Genomic DNA, 26,713 nt, shown 5'->3' with positions numbered 1-26,713 from the left:
CTACCGAGTATGGATCCTCTGGTGTATCTTGAGATTAACTGCCTGAGTAAAAGTCTTTCCACAATCTGAACAGTGATATGGCTTTTCTCCAGTATGCATCCTCTGATGTGTCTTGAGAGAACTGCTTACACTGAAGGACTTACCACATGTAGTGCACAGATATGGCTTTTCCCCAGTATGTGTTCTCTGATGTACCTTGAGACAAAATGGCAGGGCAAAAGTCTTTCCACACTCTGAACACGCATATGGCTTTTCCCCGGTATGGATCTTCAGGTGTGTATTTAGGTAAAATAACTGAGTAAAAGTCTTTCCACAATCTGAACAGTGATATGGCTTTTCTCCAGTATGGATCCTCTGGTGTTTCTTGAGATAACTGCTTTCACTGTAGGACTTACCACATGTAGTGCACAGATATGGCTTTTCTCCAGTATGTGTTCTTTGATGGGCAGTGAGGTTGCTGTTGGTTCTGAAACTCTTCCCACATGTAGTGCACAGATATGACTTTTCCCCAGTATGGATTTCCTGGTGTTTCTTGAGATGAGCTGCCTGAGCAAAAGTCTTTCCACAATCTGAACAGTGATATGGCTTTTCTCCAGTATGCATCATCTGGTGTATCTTGAGATAATTGCTTGCACTGAAGGACTTCCCACATGTAGTGCACAGATATGGCTTTTCTCCTGTATGTGTTCTCTGGTGTTTCTTGAGATGAGCTGCCTGAGTGAAAGTTTTTCCACAATCTGAACAGTGATATGACTTTTCCCCAGTATGTGTTTTTTGATGGGCAGTGAGCTCACCGCTGATTCTGAAACTCTTCCCACATGTAGCACACTGATGTGACTTTTCCCCAGAATGGCGCTTCTGGTGTGTCTTGAGAGCGCTGCTTTGACTGAAGGACTTACCACATGTAGTGCACAGATATGGCTTTTCCCCAGTATGGATCCTCTCATGGACAGTGAGGTCCCTGTTGGTTCTGAAACTCTTCCCACATGAGGCACACTCATATGACTTTTCCCCAGTATGGATTTTCTGGTGAGTCTTGAGGTGACTGCTTTGACTGAAAGACTTACCACATGTAGTGCACAGATATGGCTTTTCCCCAGTATGGATCCTCTCATGGTCAGTGAGGTCACTGCTGGTTCTGAAACTCTTCCCACATGTAGCACACTGATAGGACTTTTCCCCAGTATGGATTTTCTGGTGAGTCTTGAGATTAGACGACTGAGTAAAGGTCTTTCCACAATCTGAACAGTGATATGGCTGTTCCCCAGTATGCATCCTCTGGTGAGTCTTGAGATTACTGCGTTGGCTGAAGGACTTACCACATGTAGTGCACAGATATGGCTTTTCCCCAGTATGGATCCTGTGGTGAATCTGGAGTTCACTTGCCTGAATAAAAGTCTTTCCACAATCTGAACACTGATATGGCTTTACTCCAGTATGTGTTCTCTGATGGACAGTAAAAGCTGAGCTTGTTCTGAAAGTCTTTTCACACTCTGAACAATGATATGGCTTTTCTCCAGTATGTATCCTCTGGTGTACCTTGAGACACAATGCCAGAGTAAAAGTCTTTCCACAATGTGAACACTGATATGGCTTTTCCCCAGTATGTGTTCTCTGATGGATAGTGAGTTTTTTGCTGGTTTTGAAACCCTTCCCACATGTAGTATATGGCTTTTGTCCAGTACGGGTTGTCTGATGCAGGTTGAGATCTGACCCCCTGTTGAAACTCTTCCCATTTGCGATCCATTCAACAACTGTAATATAAGAAAATTATTAAAACATATCATCTCTGCTCCTCGTCCTACAGAAATGAAAATGTTATCTTTCTCCACGTAGGGATTAAGAGTAAAAGTGTCTAGCTATGAGGATGTCAACACAGGCACAGATACATGAAGTCAAGAACAGAGGACCATGTTAAAGATGGCAAAATGCATCCTATGATTTAAATATTTTCATAAAATAAAGAATACAGTGTTTCCCCTAGAATTTTTTCCAGCAGCGGTGCTGTTGATCGTAGGAAGCCCCCCCCCCCCCCCCCCCCGAAACATTTGAAAAAAATGACTCCTTAAATGGTGATTTTGTGAAAGAAATCGACAGATTGAGTTACAAATTATGACATAACCATCAACACAAGCATGATTATTGCAGTACTTGAACAGGATTATTCATGTTTTTCTTTCACCTTTTTCATTTACATTATTAGTATTAGCCACTGTACAACTGTACACTGTAGGCCACTGTACAAACTATTACTATTTAGAATATACAGTGCTGTGCATAAGTTAAGACATTTATATATAATGTATTTATTTACGATACATGATGCATTAAAAAATAATTGATGTCCTATTTTTTTTTTTATTAAGGCATTAAGACAAAAGGCAAAATGTGTTTTTTATTCCTCCCTTTAGTCAATTTCAGCATGGGTGTCTTAACTTTTGCACAGCACTGTATAAACTATATAGACTTCTCTTTCATGCCATTACACTGTATTGGTGCTGTGCAAGTCGAATTGAGTGCCTGTCACTTTAATGCCGTGATGGCCCATGACGCTGGCTTGATTCTCACGGTTTTAACTTAGTAGCGTTGTTGTGCATGGTGCATAAGAATATGTGGATGAAATGAATTATGTTTCCCATGTCATTTGGTAAAATAAATGGTCAAAAATTCGAAGAAAATCTATCTTGGATTATAGAAGATAAGTGTCTTGTATCATATCTATAATTTTGGTGAGCTCTACAGGAATTACAAACTATCTCAGATGTAATGCTTGCGTATCCTATTACTCAAATTCAATTAAACCCACCAATAGGCTAGCTAGACCTTAGTTTCACAGCCTAGGTATGTTAGCAACACAGGGCTTGAAAGCATTGCCTGTATCACAAACAAAAACTAAACAATGCGTGGATTTATCTAGGAATATAGGGTACTGAAGGTAGGGGTGAGCTATCTCGCTGGCGTATTTAATTTGGTTCCTTGGTTAACATAATGTAGGCTACGTTTTTTGCACAAAATTGCGTCTGCTAATAAACTTAAACATAAACACAAACAAGCGTGATCTCCTGTGGAATCCCTGACTGCGCCTTCAACGTTAGCCTACTATTATTTGTTGACATGAAACCTGAACGAACGGCAGCTGTTCCTGAAGTTCACTTGCGTCTATTTTTTTTTTTTTATTAGGCAACTTTTTTTGCAGTGGCGCTTGAATTCCAGGAGCGGCGCTGCGCCGCTGATGAATACATTGAAGGGGAAACACTGGAATATAAAGAACTCATCACACTTATGATTTTCTAATACAAACTTTTAAGAATCAAACTTGTAGGAGAGAAGTCATCATGGTCATTTTCTCTTTGAGGCACATTGTGTTCTTGTTTTGGCAAGTAGCCGTATAATAAGAGGGGTCATGTATTGTCCACCAGTCATGTATTGGAGTCCCGGCCATATTGCAGGATGTGACTGTCCTGTGTGTAGGCTGTAGCCAGTAACTTATACGGCAGTCTGAAGTGATCAGAGGCACACTGATCACATGATCAAAACTGATCATATGTCCCAACCGTACCAGTCAACATTGATCTTAGAAAATAAGACAGATTGTTTTGCGTTGGTGTCTTGTCGCCAAAAATGAGTTGATATGGCAAGCCGGTTAAACGTGACTGTCTGAAGTAACCTATTCTCACAGTCGATAAGCAGCCATGTTCCACACACCAACACAAAACTAATTTTCAAGACCTAATTTTGTCAGTCAAACAGCTAATCAACAATAATCCCACAGATCGACAGATTAATCAACTATGAAAGTATACAGGTAATCGCTAATGTGTGCATGCGTGTGTGTGCTTCTAGTTCCTTACTGGTCTCGGGCGGTTCTGCATTTCCATTGGTCTGCATCTGCAGGTCCGTCCCTCGCCGTCCTTGTGGTCTACAACAGTCCACCAGCACCACTGATACCCTTTTCATCTGGGCCAGAGACACAGGCTCTGTAGGGCAAGGCAATTAAAAATTAAGTTGGGCCAGATTTTCAAACCAAGAAATTGAGCTGGGCATGGGCGGATTATGAGCTTTCGGGCCCCTGGGCCCAGATGTATTAAGGGCCCCCCACTAATTGTCGCATATGTGGGAGGGGGGTTTGGGGGTCCTCCCCCAGAAATGTTTTAATTTGTTTGAGGTGATTTCCTGTATTCTGGTGCATTTTGGGGATGGCCAATACTAAATTCAATCAGATTCATCCTGATTTGTTGATATTGAGGCAATGATTCCATGCAAAGGCTTGGGCTTCAGGGCCCCCTGACCCCTTGGGCCCCTGGGCCTGGGCCTGGGCCCGGTAGGCCCGTGCAGCAATCCATCCCTGGAGCTGGGTCAGACATTTTCAGTGGCTGGTAGGAAAAGCAGCAGATATGAGGACACATTTTACATTTTAATTAACACAAATTAATGTAGGCCTATTGAAAAACAAGTAGTTTGTTTAAAAAAGAAATCCCTTCAGGGTCTGAACAGCAGACCTTACAAGTCTGAAAAATCATTTTGGTTCTCATTTTCAGAGCACCCAAACACCTTGTGGGAATATACAAACATTTTTTAAATATGTTTTTCTTTATTCTCCATGATCCCTTCTTTTTAAAAACACCAATTTGACTTGTCTTATGCAAATTCTTTTTTCATTTTCCACCCTGAACATGGGCAAAATGCCCCATTGAGATCAATATGTTTTATATAGAGTTACCACAGTGCCACCTGTGGTTTTATAGAGTAACCTGTGGTAACTATACAAAACATCTATCTATAAAGCAAGAAGCGTCTGGGTGTCTGTGGCACGCATATCTCGCTGACCGTTTGTCAGACTGATTTCAAACTTGGTAGGTGTCTTGCTATGGGCATGAGTAAGTGCAGTGCCAAATTTGACATTTGTTTGAATAAGAAATGCTAAAGATATCGTTAAATATATCGGTAAAAGAAGCACATTGGCTTTCGCCGCTAGCCACTCCCCCTCCCACACACCACTGTACTGTAAGCTACCAGTGAGGATAGAAGCAGGGCTTTGGCAGATTAGTGTAGGTTACACGGGTAAAAACTTAACATGTCTGACGTCAACAATAAAGTGAACTCTGCGGATTTTGCAACAACACGCCAAGACACACAGGTATGCAGTGGCTCTTCAAAATGACATAAAAAATTATGTGCAATTAACGGACACTTCGAATAGCCCAGGCTACTTTGGACTGTCTTTAAACTTTGAATAAGCAAATGACATTTCCAACTGCAAGGTCTTACATGGAAACGAGCGATAATGGTCCCGAATTAAAGAACGTCGCAGAATGCCACACATGCAAAGCATAACCAGAGTCAAGCAACGAGTGGCAGACAGAGTGTGACGTCACATATGAATAGCCCAGGCTACTTTGGACTGTCTTTAGACTTTGAATAAGCAAACGACAATTCCAACTGCAAGGTCCTAAATTGAAACGAGCGATAATGGTCCCGAATTAAAGAACGTCTCAGAATGCCACACATGCAAAGCATAACCAGCGACAAGCAACGAGTGGCAGACAGAGTGTGATGTCACTTATAGGCCACCAGAGACTGTTTTTGAGTCACACCGTTGCAAATTTCATATGATGCATCATTCCACAAAATGGTTTGTTTTCTTTATCATCAAGTTATTCAATAGGCTAAGCATATAGCCTTGACTCAAAACAGCTGTTAGGATTATGTAATTTTGATTTGTAAAAAATGTCACATGTAGCCATGCTTAAATTCTGCTCACTTCACATTTATTATATTATTATATTATCTGTAGGCCTATTCATTATTGAATGCTTACCTGGAATTATGTTTTTCCCTATTCTATTTTCAAAGCAGGACTACCTTCAGTCATGTAATTGGGCTACAGGAATAACATGTTTGAACGGGCATTGCACTAGTATTGATAAAAGAGGCCGAACAAAACCGACACCCCCCCCCCCCCCCCCCCCCCCAAACTGGCTGTATCTTGGAAAGTATCGATCTTACATAAAGATTTTTACAGTGCATCTCCTGGGTAACATAGGTACACCTGGTAATTTTTTCAGAATTTTTTGAGACCTAAGTGCGTGGGCCCTGGTTGAATTGATGTGGAATGACCCAATTGTTATTAATCTTATATTGATACAAACATCCAGTTGGTATTGTTTTTACTATAAAAAACATACCAAGTGCTTAACACACTTAGAGGCAAATGTGCTTGTTTTCTTGATAATTGTGTCTATTTATATTGCATTTTAAATACATTAAATCTTGAATTTCCCCTTGGGGATCAATAAAGTATCTATCTATCTACAATGTTGCTAACAGGAGGCACTGATACATGAAGTCAGATGCAGGAGACAACAAGTGTAACAGACAGCGTGTAATGATTTCAGGGTATCTGCACATTTTCCAAGTGCAAATTTAAAGACCTTTTCAAGACATCTAAATTAAAAAATTAAGACTATACCACGGCAAAAAGATACATCCGACAACTTAAAACTGTTTTATGCAATAGTTTTCTTTTTCTACTAATTTTAACCCCCACCCCATTTTGGATGTCTATAGAAGTTACCAAATATATTTTGGCGAAAGAAAAATAATTGTGTGTGAATTACCTTCACAGCTATAAATGCCCAATTTTAGGGTCTGGGCTGCTTGTTTTTAAAGCTGGCTGTACATATCTGGTTGTGCTTACTGGCTGAGGCTGACTGTTCTTCACCTGTGTCTGTAGTAGCCTAGGCTACTTGCCAAAGACACTGGACTGGATTTCCTTCAATATTTTTTTCAAAGTTAGACTAAGCTATTTAAATATTTTTAATAGGCCTACTTTATATAATTTACTATGTGCATCTTGTCCCATATGCAGCACAGCAAATTAAAATTAATCCACTACTTTACATTTTGCATACCAGTTGTATCTAAACATATCAAAGCTTGACTGAAACATTGTAAAACCATTGACTTGTTTTAAATTAAGAGGTCCTCCTGGCATGATCCTGCTAAAAACTGCTGGCTTCATCTCAAACACGCACATATTATGAACGCACGTTTTTTTTATGTAGCCAGTCGCCGACATTCAAAAAATATGCAGTAATATTTCACAACTTTTGCGAAGTAGGCTAGGCCTACTGGGAAACGCTGGCAAGAAAGCTGCTGACAAATATTATAGGTATTATAACTTAGACAGATATTTTCTTCCCTAGGCTAGGCCAGCAACACACGCTGGAAAGATCAACTTAACATGTACAGTAGGCTATTTCCTCCTGACTGCGAAAACGTTTGTCTTCTTTTTATGTCAGTCCGTGGTTCCTTCATAAATTGCGAGCAAAGATTCAAGATGGCCAGAGCAACTCCAAAAAGGAGGACAAATGAGCGTCCGGTTTGAGGCTGCGCCGGACGCCAGACAGGGTTTTTAAAATCCATATGTCCGGCCTAAATTCGAACATATGGCCAACCTATCGCTAACTGGCTTACCAACTCTTTCTCCCGCTCACGTAGGCTACCTGCGTATCCCTCAGGCCTCTGCACGAAAACGTCAGGCATATTTGTTCATAGCCTACTGTATTATTACCGTTTTCACACCTTTAACCCGTGAAAAATATCTTCACTCTGCAACCACTACACTTCCTCCCGTAGCCTCATAGTCACTTATAGCCTACAATTGCTTTTTAAATACACGAAACCTGATGGAGACATTTCACTCGTTCTCTTGCACTCGCTCATTCGCTGGCGGTCCCATACGCAAATGTAATACCTCCCTTTCGAAATTCAAGACACCCCAGACAATTTAAGACTTTTTTAGGCCTTAAAAACCGAAAGTTGTATTTAAGACTTTTTAAGGATCCACGGGAACCCTGTGATTTAAGTATTCCCACAAAATCTAATAAAACAAAGTTAATAACTAGGAACCCCTCCAGGTTTCCCTAATACAAACATTTAAGCTTCTTACTTGTAGTTGAGGAGTCATCCTGGTCATATTCTCCAGAATCAGAATCGTTTCCCTCTATAATTTCCACTGGTGTGAAATCCATTTCTCTGTAGGTAGACGAAATGTGTGTCTCAGTCCTACAGTTATTTTCCAATACAGTCTTATCTTCCAATGTACTGGTCAAAATATGTTTATGGAGGAAATAATCAAACTCCTCTTCTTTGATATCCTTCTTGCCTGGTATTCTTACCCAATCAGCTGCAAGAATACAGTATTTGCATTACAGATGATGACAAATCATTATTGGTTAGACAATTATGATGATACTCAGGTGGGCATGTCCATGGATTAACCTGCCCACAGACCACAAAGGAGTGTATATGGGAGTGGGGTGGAGGTGTGAACGGATTGGTGATGGGGGTAGGAGACTGCTGATGGGGGTGGGATGGAGGTGTGAACTGATTGGGGGTAGGAGACTGCAGGTGGGGGTGGGATGGAGGTGTGAACTGATTGGGGGTAGGAGACTGCAGGTGGGGTGGGGTAAACTGTTTACCATGTTGTTAGTCGCTTTGGTTAAAAATGAGTCAGCCAAATGTAATGTAATGTAAAAAGTGATAAAAATAACATAGCTATGCTTTTTAAGTTAACGGCACAAATCAGCACAAACATAGCACAAACGATTGAGAAAATTGTTGGTGAGTTTTGGACATTGATGGTGGGCTAGTGATGTCACGCGAGTAATAAATAAACAATATTTATCATAGTAGCACAAATGTTTCTTTTGACGGCACAAATCAGCACAAACGATTGAGACCATTTTGGGAAGATTTGGACATTGATGGGGGGCTGGATGACGTCACATGTGTAACAAATAAAGTGGAATAGCTTAAAAAACATAGTAGCACAAATGTTACTTTTAACGGCACAAAATGGCACAAATGTTTGAGACTATTTTGGGGAAATTTGGACAAGTATGGGGGGCTGAGTGACGTCACTGGCCAGAAAATGTAAAGTTTAATTACTTAATTACTTTTGAATAACATGGGGGGCCAGCTTCACACAGGTCAATATTTATAAACTTTAATAAAAGGTTAAACAAATGTTTTGTGTGTTTTCTTTAGAACATCAACTATGTTATATTTCTGAAATAGACATCTATTGTGACATATTTCTATACTACATAAATAAGAACATACATATATTTTGCAATATATTTGATTCCCTATGAGTGCAAATGCATAGGCTACCTAATTGTATGTTCCCATGCTATAGGCATATATTTGTAATATATTGGTATCCATAATACACAAAAACATAACATCATATATTAATATGCAACAGGCATATATATGTAATATATTTGTATCTGGAAAAATATATGTTTTAAAAAACGGCCAATTTTGCTATATTTTCAAATATATTTGACATGTAGCCTATGTGTGTGAGGCATAACACAGCCTACATTACATAATTTACAGGCCTATTGCCATATAGTGCATCACCTTTTTGCAGCTCACAAAAACAAAATCACAGCACACCGGCTAGTGGGAAAAGAAAAAAATAAACAAAACGTAGTGTCGAAAAACGCAGCACATGCACATTCATACACACAAACACATTCAAGAAAACAGCAGTCGACAATCGACTGGCTGTAGGCGTAGCCTCTAAAAAAAGAAACGAGAAACTCAGTTGAGTGCTCTGTGCATGATGCATCTAGGATTCATTGTTAGTCAATATACATCAGCCTACCTACTAAACATACGCCGAAAACAAGACTCATAAAATTGATGTTCTAGCCAGACGTGAGCTGGTAGAATTACTAAAAGAAAAGTAGGCCTACACTACTTATTTCAGCAAGGACCATGGAACACATAACTTTGTTACACCTTTTGCTTTCTTTACCAAACACATTATTGTCATAACATAGGCCTACCTTTTTGCAGTCTAGCAGTTGGGCGAGTAGACAGTGTTCCGCGGCTTCACAAATTCACCAGAATCACTGAATGCTGGCGAACACAACAACAGAACCCCGTTACATCCAAAGCAATAAACGAGCAGGGATAAGCTTACGCTACACAGCTAGAATAACAGTGGTCTCCTTCGTGCTCATCAGTCTAGGCATTCCATTCACGTTTCGAAAGCGCACACACACAAACAAATCACTTGGCAACACTTTAGCCCATCAAAAAGACATGAAATCCCCCTTAGTGCACTGAACCCAAGTAACCATTATAGTCATACAACAACAGATAGTTTGGACATACCTTGCGCTACAAATAACACGCCGAAACACTGGTGCTGTACTCCAACGTGTGCAGCTAGCTTGTGGACGGCTACCGGCATGAGGACCCTTGGTGCCTATACATCTGCCTGCTCTCGATTGCTAACCTTTCCCACCACATTGAATGACTGACTGGCAATAAAGGCTATCGATCTACCCAATTAATCACAATCAAGCAATAAGGATAATCAGAGGAGCAATGAAAACTTCTTCAGTAGCTGCAATTCAAGTAGAGGTGGGGGAGATGCCCCTGCATTTCAGAAGTCAACAGCTGGCACTGGTATGGCCTCAGGGGCGTAGCCAGGATTATTTTATAGGGGGGGCCAGCTGGGTCCAGACTTTTTATTGGGGTGGCACTTGGGAATCAAAACTATTTGAAAACTACTCAAACAGTTTTGAAGATTAGGATAGCCTATTTTAATAATGGCAATAAATTGTGTAAAGCCAACACTGATACACAGGTCAGTTTGTTGTCCACTCCAACACATTTTCCATAAATAGGCTAATGCTATAAAAAAGTACATTATGATAATGCATCTTACTTAATCAGTCTTATTCAAATGATGTTAAAGAACAATACTAAACTACTACAAATATTGTATGCAGATATTTAATCTTATACTGATGGCCAAACTATATTTCTTTCTGATATCCACTCCAAGTATTTGGCTGTAAGTAACATGGATCTGAAATAAGAAATTAACCCTTAGAACCCTAGACTGTTTTAAGGGCTTTTTCACTACCTTTAGTTAGAAGCATTTATCCTGGTCAATGTAAATGCCATACACACATGCTATACATTGTTTTTTCAGCAGAGTCTAGGCTACCCAGACCTGCCATAATTTCATATATTAATACATGCATTAATTTAATTTTGATTTTAAATAATAAAAATACAAAAAGTGTATTATAAAAATTCTTATATTTTGACATGTATCTCACCACTGCAAACTGTCAGCTGGCACATGTGTGTGTAGGGCAGACTGTTCTGAATCTGGCAATATCATTGCCATGGTGGAGGGATTCTCTGGGGCTGAGCAAATGTGAAAAATATGTGGTGTGTGCCTTACGGAAATAAATGCCATTTTTTTTATTTAGCCCTATGATCCCTACTCTATTTTTGGCCATTCTCACTACCTTTAGTTATAAGCATTTATCCTGGTCATTGTAAGTGCCATTTACACATGCTATATTTTTTCAGAACAGTCTAGACAGATCTGCCACCAATTCATATTAATAATTGCATTGATTTGGTTTTGATATTTAAATAATACAAAGACAAAAAGCGTATTATACCATTCTTATTTTGAAATGTATGATCTCTGTCATCTGGACATGACTTTCATGCATGTGTAGGGCAGACTGTCCTGAAACTGGCAATATAAGAACCATGGTGGAGGGGGGCTTTGGGGCTGACAATTTACAGACATGTGGTGTGAGCCTTACAGAAATAAATGCCATTTTTTTTATTTAGTAATGAAAAATGACCTTTCTGCCCTCCATATCTGTGACACGAACTAATCTTACCTGACTGAACCCGAGTTTGCGTGTTCTGTGGGTACACTCATGATGATTCTAAAACAACTTTTTACTGCATTGTCATGAACAAAGTGAATGCAAAAAGGTGTTTCTTTGTCGAATAAATTGGGATGCAATGTGAGTCTCGAATTAGATGCCATGGAGAAATTTTCTGGGATCTCAAAACCGGATTATGAACATCCTTTGCCATAGAGAAACACATGATAACGTTGGATTATGAACATGCTTACAAAAACTTACAAAAACGTGGGGTAAGTCGAGCTATATTAAGTTATTATTTTGATGTCATTTCGTCTGTTTTTTAACCCAGAATTATGAACTTGGTATCAAATGATAGCTCTGTGTCTCCTCTTTCATCTGACATGCGTGGAATAGGCCTATCTATCCGATCAGATCACGGGTTCGTGAGTAGGGCCTAATTCAAACGAGAGTAATGTGTGCAGCGTTGGTTTTTGTACACGATGTTATTTTGCAGTCACGTTGTCTGTTTTTATAGCCAGGAAGCATCGATACTTGGTACCAATAGATAGCCCTGTGTCTCCTCTTTCTTCTGATATGCTTGCCATATCTATGCGATCACGGGTTCGCGAGTAATTCAAACGCGTAATGGGTGCGCAGGTGAACTGTAAATATGAATCAATTTGATTTAATTATTTATTTATTTTTCATACTTGATCGCACAGGCAAGTGTTTAGTCTCGTTGGAAAGCCCCACTTCTGCTCTGTCACGCAATTAAGGTTTCATCTCGCTGCGATGAACAGTTCTGGAGCAATGTAACAAAGAACTCAGGCAAAGCAGCAGCCTGCCTCTGCCTGACCGGCTATGGCAAGAACCACGCAGTCAGCAAATTATGTTTTTTATAAAGTAGCCTAGGCTAGGCCTTATTAGCCTACTTTTATTGGAGCCATCCGGAGATATGTGCCTAATATGCTTGCATTTCACCCAAATTTTATCGAAATAATTTTGTAATAATAATTATTGAAATAATACCGCGGGCATCGATTATTTTTGATCAGCCCCACAAGTCAATGTCAGAGCCTACCTAACAAGGACAGTCCAACGCAGCTCACTTGGCTATGATTCGTGACACATTCTAACATCTTATTAGCATTAATGTTCCAACTCATCATTAACTCACCTGTTGTTACTGAGGTTAAGTAGTAGTCTAGGCTACTTTCAAGTGTTTATAACAGATGACTTAAATTGTCCCGCTGCTGCTGCTGCACTATAGGCCTACTCACGATTTGATCAGAACCATAGTACACTTCCTGACTGGGCCAATGGTCGTAGATAGAGTGCAGTAATTGGTTCAGTCCCTGCTTTGCAAAGTGTTGGCAAAGTGTCAAAAAGGGCTTTTTTTTTTTTTTTTTTTACTTTTCACTGAACGGAGGGGGGGCCAGCAGGGGGGCCAAGCTTTGACCAGTGGTGGCCGTGGCCCCCCCTGGCCACCACGTAGCTCCGCCCCTGTATGGCCTACTGGGCAAATATCAGGGGACACAAAGAGAACCACATGTCTCAGGCAGCTGTTAAGAGAATGTCAGGAGAGAGAAAGTATGAAAGTTAAAAGCTATGGGTGGATTATAAAAGATAAGGTGAATAATATGGGAATTGGTTCTCTGAACAATTAGTCCAACTGTAGCATATCTAGTGCCTCCTTGGATATTAGAGGAATTGAAGGTTGATTAAAGTGGGGGGCCTTAAGCACATTTTTGCGCATATTCATCTAAAAGCGCCAAATTTGGCACAGATGTAGCTCAGGTCATACTGAAATGATTTCTAGGGCGCCGGAGCCAGCGACCCTTGGGGCCAAGATGGCAGCCAAATCCCATGTGGCCGCTGCCCGAAAAGGGCTCCGGCTACAACATGAGTTACAAATACAAACTTGATATCTTTTTCAGCTTAATTGATCATGGGAAACACAGAGGAATGTTAATATTTATGACCTGGGGCATCTGGAAACCTTAACCCTAACCCTAACCCTATTCCAATATGGCTGTAGTATGAGGCCTTACACCCAATTGTTAGTGCAAATTAATCTACAAGAACCAAATTTGACACGGATGCAGCTGAGGGCATACTGAAATTATTTAGCCAGGGCGCCCAAGCCAATGGTCCCTGAGACCAAGATGGTGGCCAAATCCAATATGGCCGTTGCCTGAAAGGGATTCAGCTATAGCCTTTGAGCCAGATGAGATACAAATACAAACTTGATGTCTATTTGACCTTTTTGACCATGGGAAACCCTTAGGAATACTTACATTTATGATTGGGTATATCAAATTCCCTAAATTCAATATGGCCGCTGTCCAAAAAAAGGGTTTTGGCTACAAATTTTGAACCAAATGCGCTACTATTTATGTTTATTGACCAAAGGAAGTCCATTGGCATATTTATATCTATGCTTGTGCAAGTCCGTGGAACCTGTATTATTTTCAAGTCTGTGGTTGAACATCCTTTTTTACCACAATTTTGAAGGTTATTCTCAATGTTCATTCATTTCCTTATATAAAAGTGAAATGCTTTCGATGTACCACAAGTGAAAACATTTCTAAGTGTAATCATATAAGAAAGAATAACACATCATTATTATTGCGAGGCAATATTTATATTATCTCAAATTGTTAAACGAATAATATAGTCAATTTGTCCAAAACTCTTAAAGGTTTGCTTAGCATAACAAAAAAACAGCAATAACATAAAAAATATAGCTGCAAGCAGCAATGTGGGGGCCAAGCAGTTGAGCAAGAGTTGTCATGGCAACCCAATGTTGTTACATTATACACACACCCAATTAACCCCCCATCCCACACACACACATATACACAGATAAACCTCCTCTCCCACACACCCCTATATCCCCCCACACATATGCATACCTCAAACATCACCAAATGTATTGTGCGTCCTCAGGTTGTAGTCACAAGTCCACATACCAAGTTTGGTGTCGAAACGAGAAAGTGTTGATAATTATAGTGCCTCTAGTGGTCAAATGCCACTAAATATATTGAGCGTCTTCAGGATGTGTCCCCAAGGTCCATGTACCAAGATTTGTGTCGATACGAGAAAGTGTTGAAAATTATAGCACCCCTAGGGGTCAAAGGTCGCAAAATTTATTGTGCATCCTCAGGATGTGGTCCCAAGTCCATGAACCAAGTTTGGTTTTGATACGTCAAAGCATTGCTGAGATATGACCTAATCTTGTGTTACTCTAGCGCCGCCCTAGTGGTTGAAGGTCACCAGATTTATTTTGTGTCCTCAGGATAAGATCCCAAGTCCATATACTAAGTTTGGTTTCAATACGTGAAAGCATTGTTGAAATATGAGCCCACTTCCTGTGATTATAGCGCCACATAGTGGTCAAAAGTCATCAAAATGATTGAGCTTTTTCCTAATTGGGTTCTGAGACCATGTACTGAGTTTGGTGTTGATACGTGAAAGCCTTGATGAGATATCACTTCACTTCCTGTTTGGCGGCTTCGGCGCCAAACTTGATTGGTCACCACGGGCAACGGGTTTTCAATATGGCTCCAAAAAGCAATGCATTTATGAGTCATGGTCTGAAGATCATCTGCGTCAAGTTTCGTGAAAATCGGACCAACTTTGTGACCTTTGATGCCTTTTAAGTGTTTTTGATGACATCCAATATGGCGGTTGGATCATTTATGTTGACATCACATGTTGGCATGTGGCGGCCTAAGGACCTCTCAAGGTATTAACAGATATCACTAATATGCTTTAATTCCAAACACATGACCCGTTAGGTTAGGCTAAAACGTAATTTTGGTAATTATAGCGCCACCTATAGGTCAAAAGTCATCAAATTTGTTGAGCCTCCTCCTAATTGGGTCCTGAGACCCTATACTGAGTTTGGTGTTGATACGCTAAATTGCTGAGATCACTTCACTTCCTGTTTGGCGGCTTCGCCGCCAAACTTGATTGGTCACCATGGGTGACGGGTTTTCAATATGGCTCCAAAAAGCAATGCATTTGTGAGTCATGGTCTGAAGATCATCTGCGTCAAATTTCATGAAAATCGGACAAACTTTCCCAACTTTGATGCCTTTTAGGTGTTTTTGATTAAATCCAATATGGCAGCCTGATCAATTACGTTGACATCACCAATTCACATCTGCGTCGAGTTCGGTCTCATCCAAGGATTCCAAATATACCTTAATGTTCAAAATGTGATGTACGGTAAATGCATAGATGCAATTCAACATTTGAAATGTTGGTGGCGCTAGAGCACTCAAAGTGCAGACTTGAAACTTTGATAAATTAAAGATATGACTGAACCGAATCAATGTGCTGAATATCCCAACTTTTTACTGTATGGTTCAATGGCAAATTAGCGTTTCGTTATAATAATAATAAGAAGAATACGTAGAATCACTATGGGTTGCCTCGCAGCTTCGCTGCTTGGCCCCCAACAACAGTGAATTCTCATGGCCTCGCTCATGAATTCTCATTCTCGTGGTCTCTCTCACAATTGTAGTTATAAGAACAAAGCACTTAAAAAAGGTACACCTGGTTAGGAAGAAAGTTGGTAGGAAAGGAAGTAGTTGGCTAAACACTGTTGTTGGTCATCTTCTGAGTCCACAGGTGGACCTACATTGACCCATTACAATTTGCACACACAGAGGTGGGTGTAGACAATGAACTGGATTGGAGGTACAACACTAAGGCTGTATACAAGAAGGGTCTGAGCAGACTCTATTTCTTGAGAAAGCTTAGGTCATGTTATATGTGCAGCAAAATGTTGCAGACAGGCTCGGACTGGTAATCTGTACAACCGGGCAAATGCCCGGTGGGCCGGTCCACGTGGGCCGGTGACCTCCGGGATTTTTTTTTTTTTTTTAAGTTATTTAGCCTATTTGCGGCCCGATTTGACAGCAGGTCAATCATTTTGGCCTCTTCATGACAGGTTCAGTGTGTGTTACGATCGCGCCCCCCTGCCCCACCCCTCAAGTGGATTTGTCTAAGCAGCAGCTAGTTCGAGTGCATGGTAGCCTAGGCTGTATAAGTGCCCTCCGCTGGCTGGTGTTCACATTATTGCAGTTTAACCGTAAACAGCAATCAGAGGTCTAGTTTTATTCCATAAATATATTGTTTTTATAGACGTTAGTTGCACGCGCTACCAAGACCTCATTTACTGCACCATGTAGGCAACTGTAGTGCGGTTCTGTCAACATAAAAAAAACGGGTAGCCTACAATTTTCGCACAACTTGGTGGAAAAGTGTAGCACAGGTTAAAGAAAACCCATTCATTTTTGGAGCTGATCCTACTCAAAAGGAACTTCAAAGTATTTCCCATATAGTAGGCCTATCCTTTTAGCTCACAACGACAATGAAACTGAAACTTGGAAAGTGGTCTCTCCACCGAGTGTTAGGCTACATTAGATGCACAATCAATCGCGAGTCGATGCAGGTAAAAAGTAGGCTATCAACTGGTAGGTTAGTAACGAAGGTATTTCAAAATGTGATGACGGCACACAAACTAGGGCAAAAACGTTTAGTATACACTTGTGGTGATAGCCTACACTTAATGGGTTGGGTCGTCGGTCCAGTGGTGGGCCGGTCCAGGAGAAAATTGCCAGGGCCGAATTTTGCTCCCAGTCCGACCCTGGAGCACAGGACAAGGAAAAGCCGTGTCAGTGCCACTACATGTAGACCTATTTGTTAAATAACGAAAGAAGATCATATCTACATGAAATAGAAACGTATCAGAATCATTAAATGTTTACAAGGCTGGAAGTTCAACAAATATAGGTCTAGGCTACTAATATGATAAAATAGTTAAATAAAAAATATTTAATTCATCAATCTTATTCAATGACCTAATGCCATCATAACATAGGCCTGGGTTCCAGGAAAGAACAGTTTATGCTTATCTAATTTTGTGTTGGTCATACTATAAAATAATATATTGCTTGTCTTTGTGAATAAGACAGAAGATAAAAGAGCTTAAAAATAATCGCATCGCAATCGCAATATTGGTGAGAAAAATCGCAATTATATTTTTTTCCAAAATCGTTCACCCCTAAATCAGAGTCAATCACTGCTTGCAAACAATTATTAGACTAATTATTAGCCACAACAGTGCTAGCCATATGGCTACCGTTTCAGCAGTATGCAGCAAGGTCATCATTTATTCTTTTAGCCATTGCTAGGCCCACCTCAGATAAATGTCTGTGTTGATAGTTTTATTTCTAATATTATTCTATCCTTGCATTTCAGTGATCGCATAACATTTTGAGGGACTAGTTTCTTAGCAGCGGAGGAATTATACTTGCTCCGGTTAGTAGTACTGCGCCGAAAAGTAAACAGAGAAGCGCACTCCAATCAGGCTGCCGTTGCTTATATGTCTACTACCAACTTTAGGAACAAAGTATAACTATTGCAATGTGATGCAAGGGTAGTTTTATTTCTACTATTAACACTATTCTATCAACACAGACATTTACATCGAGTGTCTGGCATTATAATTTATTTGCCTCGGGTGTACTTACTGGGTAAGACTGTTTTTAGTGACAGGCTAACACAGGGGTGTCAAACTCAAATTCACAGGGGGCCAAAATTAATAACTGGGAGTATGTCGCGGGCCAAGCTCAACATTTATTGAATAACCAATGTTTTTATTGAATTAAAACTGTATAAACACAAGAAAAAATAGAATGCAGGCATTTCTGAATATAGCCTAATAGAAAAAAATATATTGAATATCTGAATAGAAAAAATATATTGGCCTATTTTTGCACGTGAACTATAAAAATTGTAAATAACATTTAACTTTTAACAAACTCTCCTTCTGAGAATGGCCGTGCTGTTTGGACGATATGCTGTGCAACAGCAAAACTCGCTTTTACAGCAGCATCACTTTGTGACTTGGCTTGGGTAAACTTGGGTCTGCCTTGGGTCTGCCTTGAAAGCAATTATCCCACCTTCTGTAGCTTGAGCTTCGCATCCAGATCTTTGTATTTGTCTTCATGTTTAGTTTCGTAGTGGTGTTTTATGTTGCACTCTTTAGTGACAGCTACGGTGAATCCACATACCAAGCAAACGGGTTTGTCCTTGAATAATATGAACATATAATCGTTTTCCCACCTATCTTGAAACCTCCGATTATCAATCTTTTGCTTCGCCATTTTTTCGTTGATAGTTTGTCTGGTTGCATGGATACGTGTTTTGTTTATGAACAGAAAAGACGGCATTAACGCATTTTGGGATTTGAAGTGTTATCGGTGTATGATACACTGTACAGTATGTAGCAACTTGATGGGCTGCGTTGCCCTGGGCTGCGCTCATGCGCTGAATAGAATAGCGTGCTGGGCCAGCTCTAACGCGGATGCGCTGAAGAGAATACTGTCGGGCCACGTAATATTACGTTTTTCTTTCCCATGCGTTGAGTGCCAAAAACGTAATATTACGTTATTATCTTCTTTTTTTTAAATTACGAAACTAGACACTCTAACACACCTTATTTGTGATTTTGGGAACTCTGTGATTAATGGAAATTAAATATATGACGATCGAAAACTCATGAAAACGCACAATCTGGACATTTTATCTGGACATTTTATCATAACTCGGTTGCCGCTTTGGGTCGAATCAGTGACGCATGCACGTCAGGTCAAGACCAGGCCATTTTCGTGGGTCTATCACTAGGTGGCAGTCTCGCCAGGTCTCGCTGATCACTTCCCGGAAAGTTTACACAAGTAAGTAACAGGCAACACTTCATATTTCATGAAAGACATTATATCTCCATTTCTAGAAAAAAAACAGCGATTTTGATGAAAACTAGCCACTGTTTAGCTTGGGATTTCTCAGGAACAGAGGCGTGTAGAAATACACGGTTCGCACCCACCGAGAGCTTAAAGTCTCACCTTTTAAACGAGCCATTGTATGTGTTCATAGCTATAACACAGAATATGCTGTGGCTGTACAAAAATCAACAATGGTCTAGATTGGTCTAGATTGCTGGCACTCTAGGACAAAGCTCCCGAAAACAGCTTGGCATTCAATGAGTTAAACACATAGGTCATTTCGCACGAATTCATCTAAAATTTGGCACAGATGTAGCTCAGGTCATACTGAAATGATTTAGCTTGGGCGCCAGAGCCAGCGACCCTTGGGGCCAAGATGGCAGCCAAATCCAATATGGCCGCTGCCCGAAAAGGATTACGACTATAACTTTTAAACCACATGAGCTACAAATACAAACTTGATGTCTTTTTCAACTTAATTGATCATGGGAAACACATAGGAATGACCCAGTATATCTGGACCCCTTAATCCTCCAATTCCAATATGGCTGTTGTTCAAAAAATTACATTCCACATTACAGACGGACACAACGTAAGGTACAATGGTATATCATCGATCCGGATTGGATGCTTTAGCAAGGGAGGAGAAACTGCACGGGAACGCGCATCATGTTTCTTTGAGTGTCACAGACGCATGTTTATCTCATTGGTTCGCTGATGGGATAACAGTTTGGGAGATGGAGATGAGTGGTGCCGAAGCTTGCCCTGTGTCCCGGAGTTCTAACGTAGGCTACGGTGAGAACGCAATTACCACATATCTTTGTAAAGATGCATTAAAGTTAATTTGCAGGTAAACATAATGACATTGTGGCTAATCGACGTTATTGTTTGCAGGACGATATGTCAATGTCAATGTCACACAATAGGCCGCCGGGACAAGTAATTTAGCACGTTCATTAAACGTCAGCGTTATAGGCTACAGTGGAAATAATGTAATCACTAATGGACGTTAGAATTAAGGGTGTTCACAGGTGTTTCGTGTTGAATTGAGGGATGATTGCCTGATATTTGCTATCTGGGATGTTAAAAACTAGTGCTGTAGAGTGACGAAAAACAGTCACCTTACTTAGCCAACCAGGTGGTATGCGGTTATCACCGGACAATATCATCGTGCAGTGAATGACAGGTATTTTTGGGTTAATATTAGTCTAGCGTACTGCAGTTTTTGATTCCAATTCCATAAGCATGTTTTAGCTGGAAGGCTAGTTAACTAAATTAGTGAAGCAGGAGTCGTTGGGTGTCAGAAAATTGTGGTCTTTGTTCATGTGTACATCTTTGAATTTGACCGTGGGACAATATTTAGTAGACCTATGAGGTGGTTCAGGCTACTTGAACTTTTACATGTCGACTCCCAACATTTAAAAAACAGAAACACCACGTTTTGTTTTTGCTTGTAGTTTATTGAAATTATGTATGCTCTCAGTTACAAGGACAATTAGTGTCAGGCACATTGAAAAAATGATGTCACCCTAACCCAAAATAGTACTAGGCCTACCACTACTAGTAGGGATCTCATTTTACTGTAGTATACAGGTGACTGTTGTCAATACAATAGGCCTACAATGATACCGTAACAAAATCCAATGAACACAAACACAATTTCTTAGTTGTATTGAAACATCTCCAAAAGAATACAACCTGCAGCCTAAATTGTATTCTGCAGACAGCTGCCAATAAAATAGGTTGCAAATTACAACTACATCAAGGTTAACAGGCAAGCACTAGTTCTCAAACTCTGCATACTCCAGTAAGGTGAAAGATGGCTCAGGGAGATTTCCGGCAAATTAGCCAAGCTATGAATCTGCAATGACAAACATTTTAGTAATTCACATTGTCAATATGACAGCAGAGCAGATCAACAGATTGTCAGTAGAGACACCAGGGATGGATTACTGAACGGGCCTACCAGGCCCAGGGGCCCAAGGGGTCAGGGGGCCCTGAAGCCCAAGCCTTTGCATGGAATCATTGCCTCAATATCAACAAATCAGGATGTAGGCTATGAATCTGATTGAATTTAGTATTGGCCATCTCCAAAATGCACCAGAATACAGGAAATCACATCAAACAAATGAATAGGCCTGCTTTGGTTGAAAGCCCACTCACCACGTCAAGGTACAGGCCAGGAGTGGGGTGTTAGTATGATGCCACAATACATGTTAGTTCAGACAGACACATAAATATACACATACATATACACGCAGACACACATACATTTTTGTTTTAAGTATTGTATTGAGCTAAGGTCCTCAACTGTCTTTATTTCAGATGAACTTAACAGCGTTCCACAGAACTTCATTAGAAAACCAAGGATTACTAAAACTAACAAAAGTTTCCCAGTACCACTGTACCAATAAGGCCTATGAGGTGAGTGAAAGGAAAATTCTAAAGACACAGCACCTCACTCATTATGAAATAAAATAAGTTTGGCATATTGCCTCCTAATAGCTGTACCTTTAATTTTTTCTGTTTGTCTCCTCGCTAGGTGATGCATACGGATCCTGCAATATAAGGAGGATGCCATTTTCACCAGCAAGTAAACATGGTTGCATTCAACAGTTGAGTCAAACATGTGACGCACACACCGATGAGATATTCTTCAGCCTTGTGGAGAAGTGCTTCAGCACAGTCCTTGCTGTGTACTGTGATTGGGGCTTTATAACCCTTCGCAAGTGGATTTCTGCTGTTTAGGATATCAAAGGCAGCATCTACTGTTCTCAGGAATTCTACCGTGTGTTCAGACCCTTTAAACTAAGGTAAGTGGAGCTCTTTATCACAGTAGACAAGGGCGTCTGCCACACTAGACTCAATACCTGAGCTGCCAGGTTGACTTTCATTTTTTGTTTTTGCCACTCAATATGGGCCATTTTCAACTTGTTGCCCAGGCGTACGCCCTCGTCCTCCTGCAATTTATTTAGATGTGCTAAATACTGCCATTTTATTTTCCCTCCATCAGGAGTCAGAAAAACACCACCATCCGCTAAGGCATTTCGTAAGAGCTTGATCATATGGCATGCATCCAACAACACATGGATATTTTGCGAGGGATCAGCAGGGTGAGGAAAAGAAGCTTCCATGTGTGGAACCTGAAGCTTGGCTCCAAGCTCCCTAAACATGCTAAAATTGCATGCTGGGCCATCACTGGTGAGGGACACTACACGCACACCAGTGGCATGGAGCCGGTGCAAGCATTCTCTCATCATATTTGCTCGCTCTTCCCCAGTCAAACCATTGATGAGGAAATAGGCAACAGGGATCTTCCAAGATTCATTAATGGACATTGCCATGACCACTAATGCCTCTCTGGCTTCAGGTAAGGAGTAGTTTACTTGGCCACTACCTACATCCACATAGCCATGAATTTTACCCCCAGAATATTCAACCTGCTTTCTAATGCACATCTCATCCATCATGAGAGAACAGATAGTTTCTTTACCCTGTTTTTTTTGTCCTCCACATGACACCGAAGTGCAGAAAAGGATGCCTTGGTAAATCCAGGATCTGCATCCACCGAGTTGTACCAGCTCCGGATGGTTTGGGGGTGTGGAAGGACGAGATCAAAGGACTGGCGCACATACTCGTAAGCCTTAGCAGAATAGAAGTGTAAGGTTAAGCCAAATGTTCTTAATTGTTCTGAAATTCTAATAGACTTCCTATTCCTTGTAACTCTCAGCAGCATTTCCATAGGCACACCAGATATGGAACCCTCTAGAAGCTCAGAACAATGAGACGAGATAAGCGCTTTCTGCTTCAATTCAAGGATGACCGAGGATAGACTGTGAACTTTGATTTTTAATCTGTTAATTCTGTCATTTTGGACCTTTATCCGTTTGCGGCATTCTTGGAGTTTACATTCCACCACATTTACCTTGCGTTTCAGTGTTTGTGGTGAATCACTGACCATGTATGCATGGTCTAGATTGAAGAACATTGGATGTCTCTGTTGTGCTAGGGTAACAATGATCATGTACCACAATGTGCTCATTGCCCAGTTCCTCTTCCACGTCATCCATACCCTCCTGTTCCTCCCAGTCACCCATACCTGCCTCCTCTGCATCAAAATCAAAATCCTGCTCCACATCATCCATACTCTCCTCGTCCTCCCCATTATCAATACCTGCCTTTCCCATCACCAAACCCTCCTCTTCATTATCAGTGACATCCTCGGCCAAAAAGGCTACTTTACAGTAGCTGTGGTCCGTTGCTTGATGTTGTGTTCTTACCCGTCTACTCACCCTCATTTTTTTACCCAGCTTTTGCAGATGGTTAGGGAAGGAGAATATGGTGGGCACTGCAGTTTCAGTTAGACACACTTGGCCTCCAGGGGTTGTGTAGAAACACTGCTCGTCAAAATGTATGGAGCACAGACGAGAGTGACGCGGGGTGTCCATTTTGGCCGTCTCATGTTCAGCAGCCACTGATGTAGCCTGCATTTTTGCCGGAAAGGAAATCTGTGTGCGTGCGCGCATGCAGAGACTTAGTTAATCTTTACATAATAATGCAGAGTATATGTTGCACAAATTATGACCTCATTAATAAAAGATTCTAATTAATAAAAATGTAGTTTGCTGTGGATTTTCTGTTCAAGGCCTATAGTGTGAATTTTTAGGATAACACAATGGGAGTCATTATTGATAACAGACTTTGTATACACCAATCATTTACTTTGCCTAATGCTTTGGACTGGTATTAAAATCCTTCAGTGTGCAGGTGCACAATGTAAGACTTGCAGCTTGTTAACCTTACACTTGTAGGTTGTTGAAATTAAGTCATGCAAATGCAACAACTTACCTATAGAAGCGCACACCTTGGCATTCAGGTATATTGCGGTTTGAGCAATTAATTGCTGAGCATCCAGGCATTTTAAATGTCTGCAAGTCTTGTAACTATATCAATCATATGTGACACTATGCAATCTGGATGGGGAACTATTCAGGTAACACTACATCTATTTAAAGCAGGTGGCTGTAGGGGCTATTGGCTGTAGGCTTAATTGGTCTGATTAGATATTTCATTGCAGGCAGCATGATTTCAGTGACATGCACCATAATTGTCGCTGAAAAGCAAACCAATAATCAGACATTGATTTTGTCATAATTACTAGGAGACCATTACAAAAAAGAACCAGACAGATAGAGGAATAGATTTATTCATCCCGAGGGACATTTTACGACTACAGAGATCTGGTAGTATTTTGAGACAACATAGACCTATTATAATAGACTAATCTTGTAGAAATAGGCTATGTTATTGTGGACATGCTAGTACAATAACACGGTAGGCTACAGGGCATGGGTGTATGATGAGGCATTACTGAACATCAATGGAGTATTATAGGCCTATATGAAGACAATGAAGACACTAGGCCTATATTATTTTTCGTCAGGGGATAAACGTGAACCCAAAGCTGCGTCTCGTTGTCATGGGCTACTTAGGCACAAACCAGCTGTCCATACGCTGTGCGTTCTAAAAAAACACTCACACAAATAACACAAACATTGACAATATGGTGACATTTACTAATATTTTCTTTGTATTAGTTTAGTCCCGACATAATAACCTCGTACAATATTAAACTAGGCTGTATGTCTGAAGTTCGGAGCGTAATCCAGGTAGGCCTACAAGTCGCTCATCGTCTTCCAGGAAATGCAGAGAAAAGGTTTACCACCATGCACGCGCAACGGCGCTCGTGCCCAACTCGAAACTCGTGCATGAGCTGTCAATGAAGCATCTACCAATCAGCATGTGCAAACTGGTGCCGGAAGTTGCAACCATGTAACGCCATGTTTTCAAAGATGTCGGCGGCCAAGTGCCATGCTAACTGGCTGAAGCTAACCCTCCAAATCCTGACCCCCTGCTTAGACCCCATTGTTTTCGCCAATTTATCTACAAGCACCAAATTTGGCATGGATGCAGCTGAGTGCATACTGAAATGATTTAGTCAGGGCGCCCGAGCCAGTGATCCCTAAGACCAAGATGCCAAATCCAATATGGCCGCCACCTGAAAAGGGATTAGACTGCATATTTTGAACCAGATGAGATACAAATGTAAGGTTGAAATATTTCACCTTTACTGGCTATGGGAAACACAAAACAATATATTTATGATTGGGTATACGTGGACCCTCAAAGTCCCCAAATCCAATCTGGCTACTGTCTGGAAAAGGACAGTACAACTTAGGAAAAGGACTACAACTTTGGAACCAAATAAGCTACAGATGAAAACTTAATGTCTATTTATTTTTTTACCATGACAAACACACGGGAATGCTTACATTTGTGATTGCCTATGTTTAGACTGAAAGCAACTACCTGATAATTGATACTTTCCAAATATTCCCACCAATATTCTAATTGAGATTGTAGGGAAGGCATATATGAGGGAGTGTCAGAATTCCAGCATAGATTTTGGCAATATTGAGCAAATATTGAGAATACTGGTTGACTGTATGAACTGTGGTGGAGCAGCTGTTTAGTGCTACTCCATGCTTGTGAGCAAGATGGACAGCAACGGTGATAGATAGATAGATAGATAGATACAGTAGACTTTATTCATCCCTAAAGGGAAATGACAGTGTTCTAGCAGCAGACAAACACAGCATTCACATACATAGGCCTACAATGTATGCAAATAAATACATTATTAAATACATATACATTATTCAAAATATTATTTCTCTCTCTCTCTGTTCAGGGCGGAGTCATTATAAAGTGCTATTGCAGTAAAGTGCTATCTGTCAGCTTAGTTGGCATAACCTGAAAACCCTTTTTTGTTTGACCAGTAAGTTGTGTAGTGGATGTGAGGTATTGTCTAATATATTTGACAGTTTGTGCAGCATTCTTCTCTCCACCACCAACTCCAGGGGCTCTAGAGCTTTCCCCAACACAAAGCCAGCCTTCCTTATGATTTTATTCAGTTTCTTAGTGTCCCTGGCTGTAATGCTACAGTCCCAACAGATGGCAGAAAAGAAAATATTGCACTTGCAACAACACTCTGATCATCTGCAACCAGGGTCGGACTGGGAGCAAAATTCGGCCCTGGCAATTTTCTCCTGGACCGGCCCACCACTGGACCGACGACCCCCCCCCAAAAAAAATCCCCCCCATAAATAACAAACACACAGTATTATGCTGTAGCCACACTTC

General features: G+C 40.7%; 1 protein-coding gene across 1 annotated transcript; it reads right to left on the bottom strand.

The window, feature by feature from the left end:
* LOC143118360 (uncharacterized) lies at window positions 1–23,697 on the bottom strand. The gene is made up of 4 exons (XM_076279429.1): window positions 23,539–23,697; window positions 23,004–23,153; window positions 1,131–1,539; window positions 1–710 (listed from the first exon to the last, which is right to left on the bottom strand). The coding sequence occupies exons 1-4, from the start codon at window positions 23,695–23,697 to the stop codon at window positions 1–3; spliced, it is 1,428 nt and encodes a 475-aa protein (XP_076135544.1).
* Window positions 23,698–26,713: the final 3,016 nt, after the last annotated feature.

The sequence above is a fragment of the Alosa pseudoharengus genome, unplaced genomic scaffold (genome assembly GCF_046254945.1).
Source record: "Alosa pseudoharengus isolate Yale_2024_CS ecotype anadromous, Long Island Sound unplaced genomic scaffold, YU_APseudo_1.1 YU_APseudo_1.1_scf_1, whole genome shotgun sequence".
In the NCBI taxonomy this organism is placed as follows: domain Eukaryota; kingdom Metazoa; phylum Chordata; class Actinopteri; order Clupeiformes; family Clupeidae; genus Alosa; species Alosa pseudoharengus.
This window is presented reverse-complemented; position numbering and strand designations above follow the sequence as displayed.

Bases quoted from the DNA above. Each gene is read 5' to 3' on its own strand.
- LOC143118360 (XM_076279429.1), bottom strand. From the start codon at position 23,697: ATGGGAAAGGCAGGTATTGATAATGGGGAGGACGAGGAGAGTATGGAT. The intron at 1,540-23,003 runs GTAAAGAAACTA...TTGTGTCTCAAG, and splicing joins TGGAGGACAAAAAAAACAGG to GTACACCAGAGGATACATAC. The intron at 711-1,130 runs GTGACCTCACTG...TCACTCAGGCAG, and splicing joins GAAGAGTTTCAGAACCAGCA to CTCATCTCAAGAAACACCAG.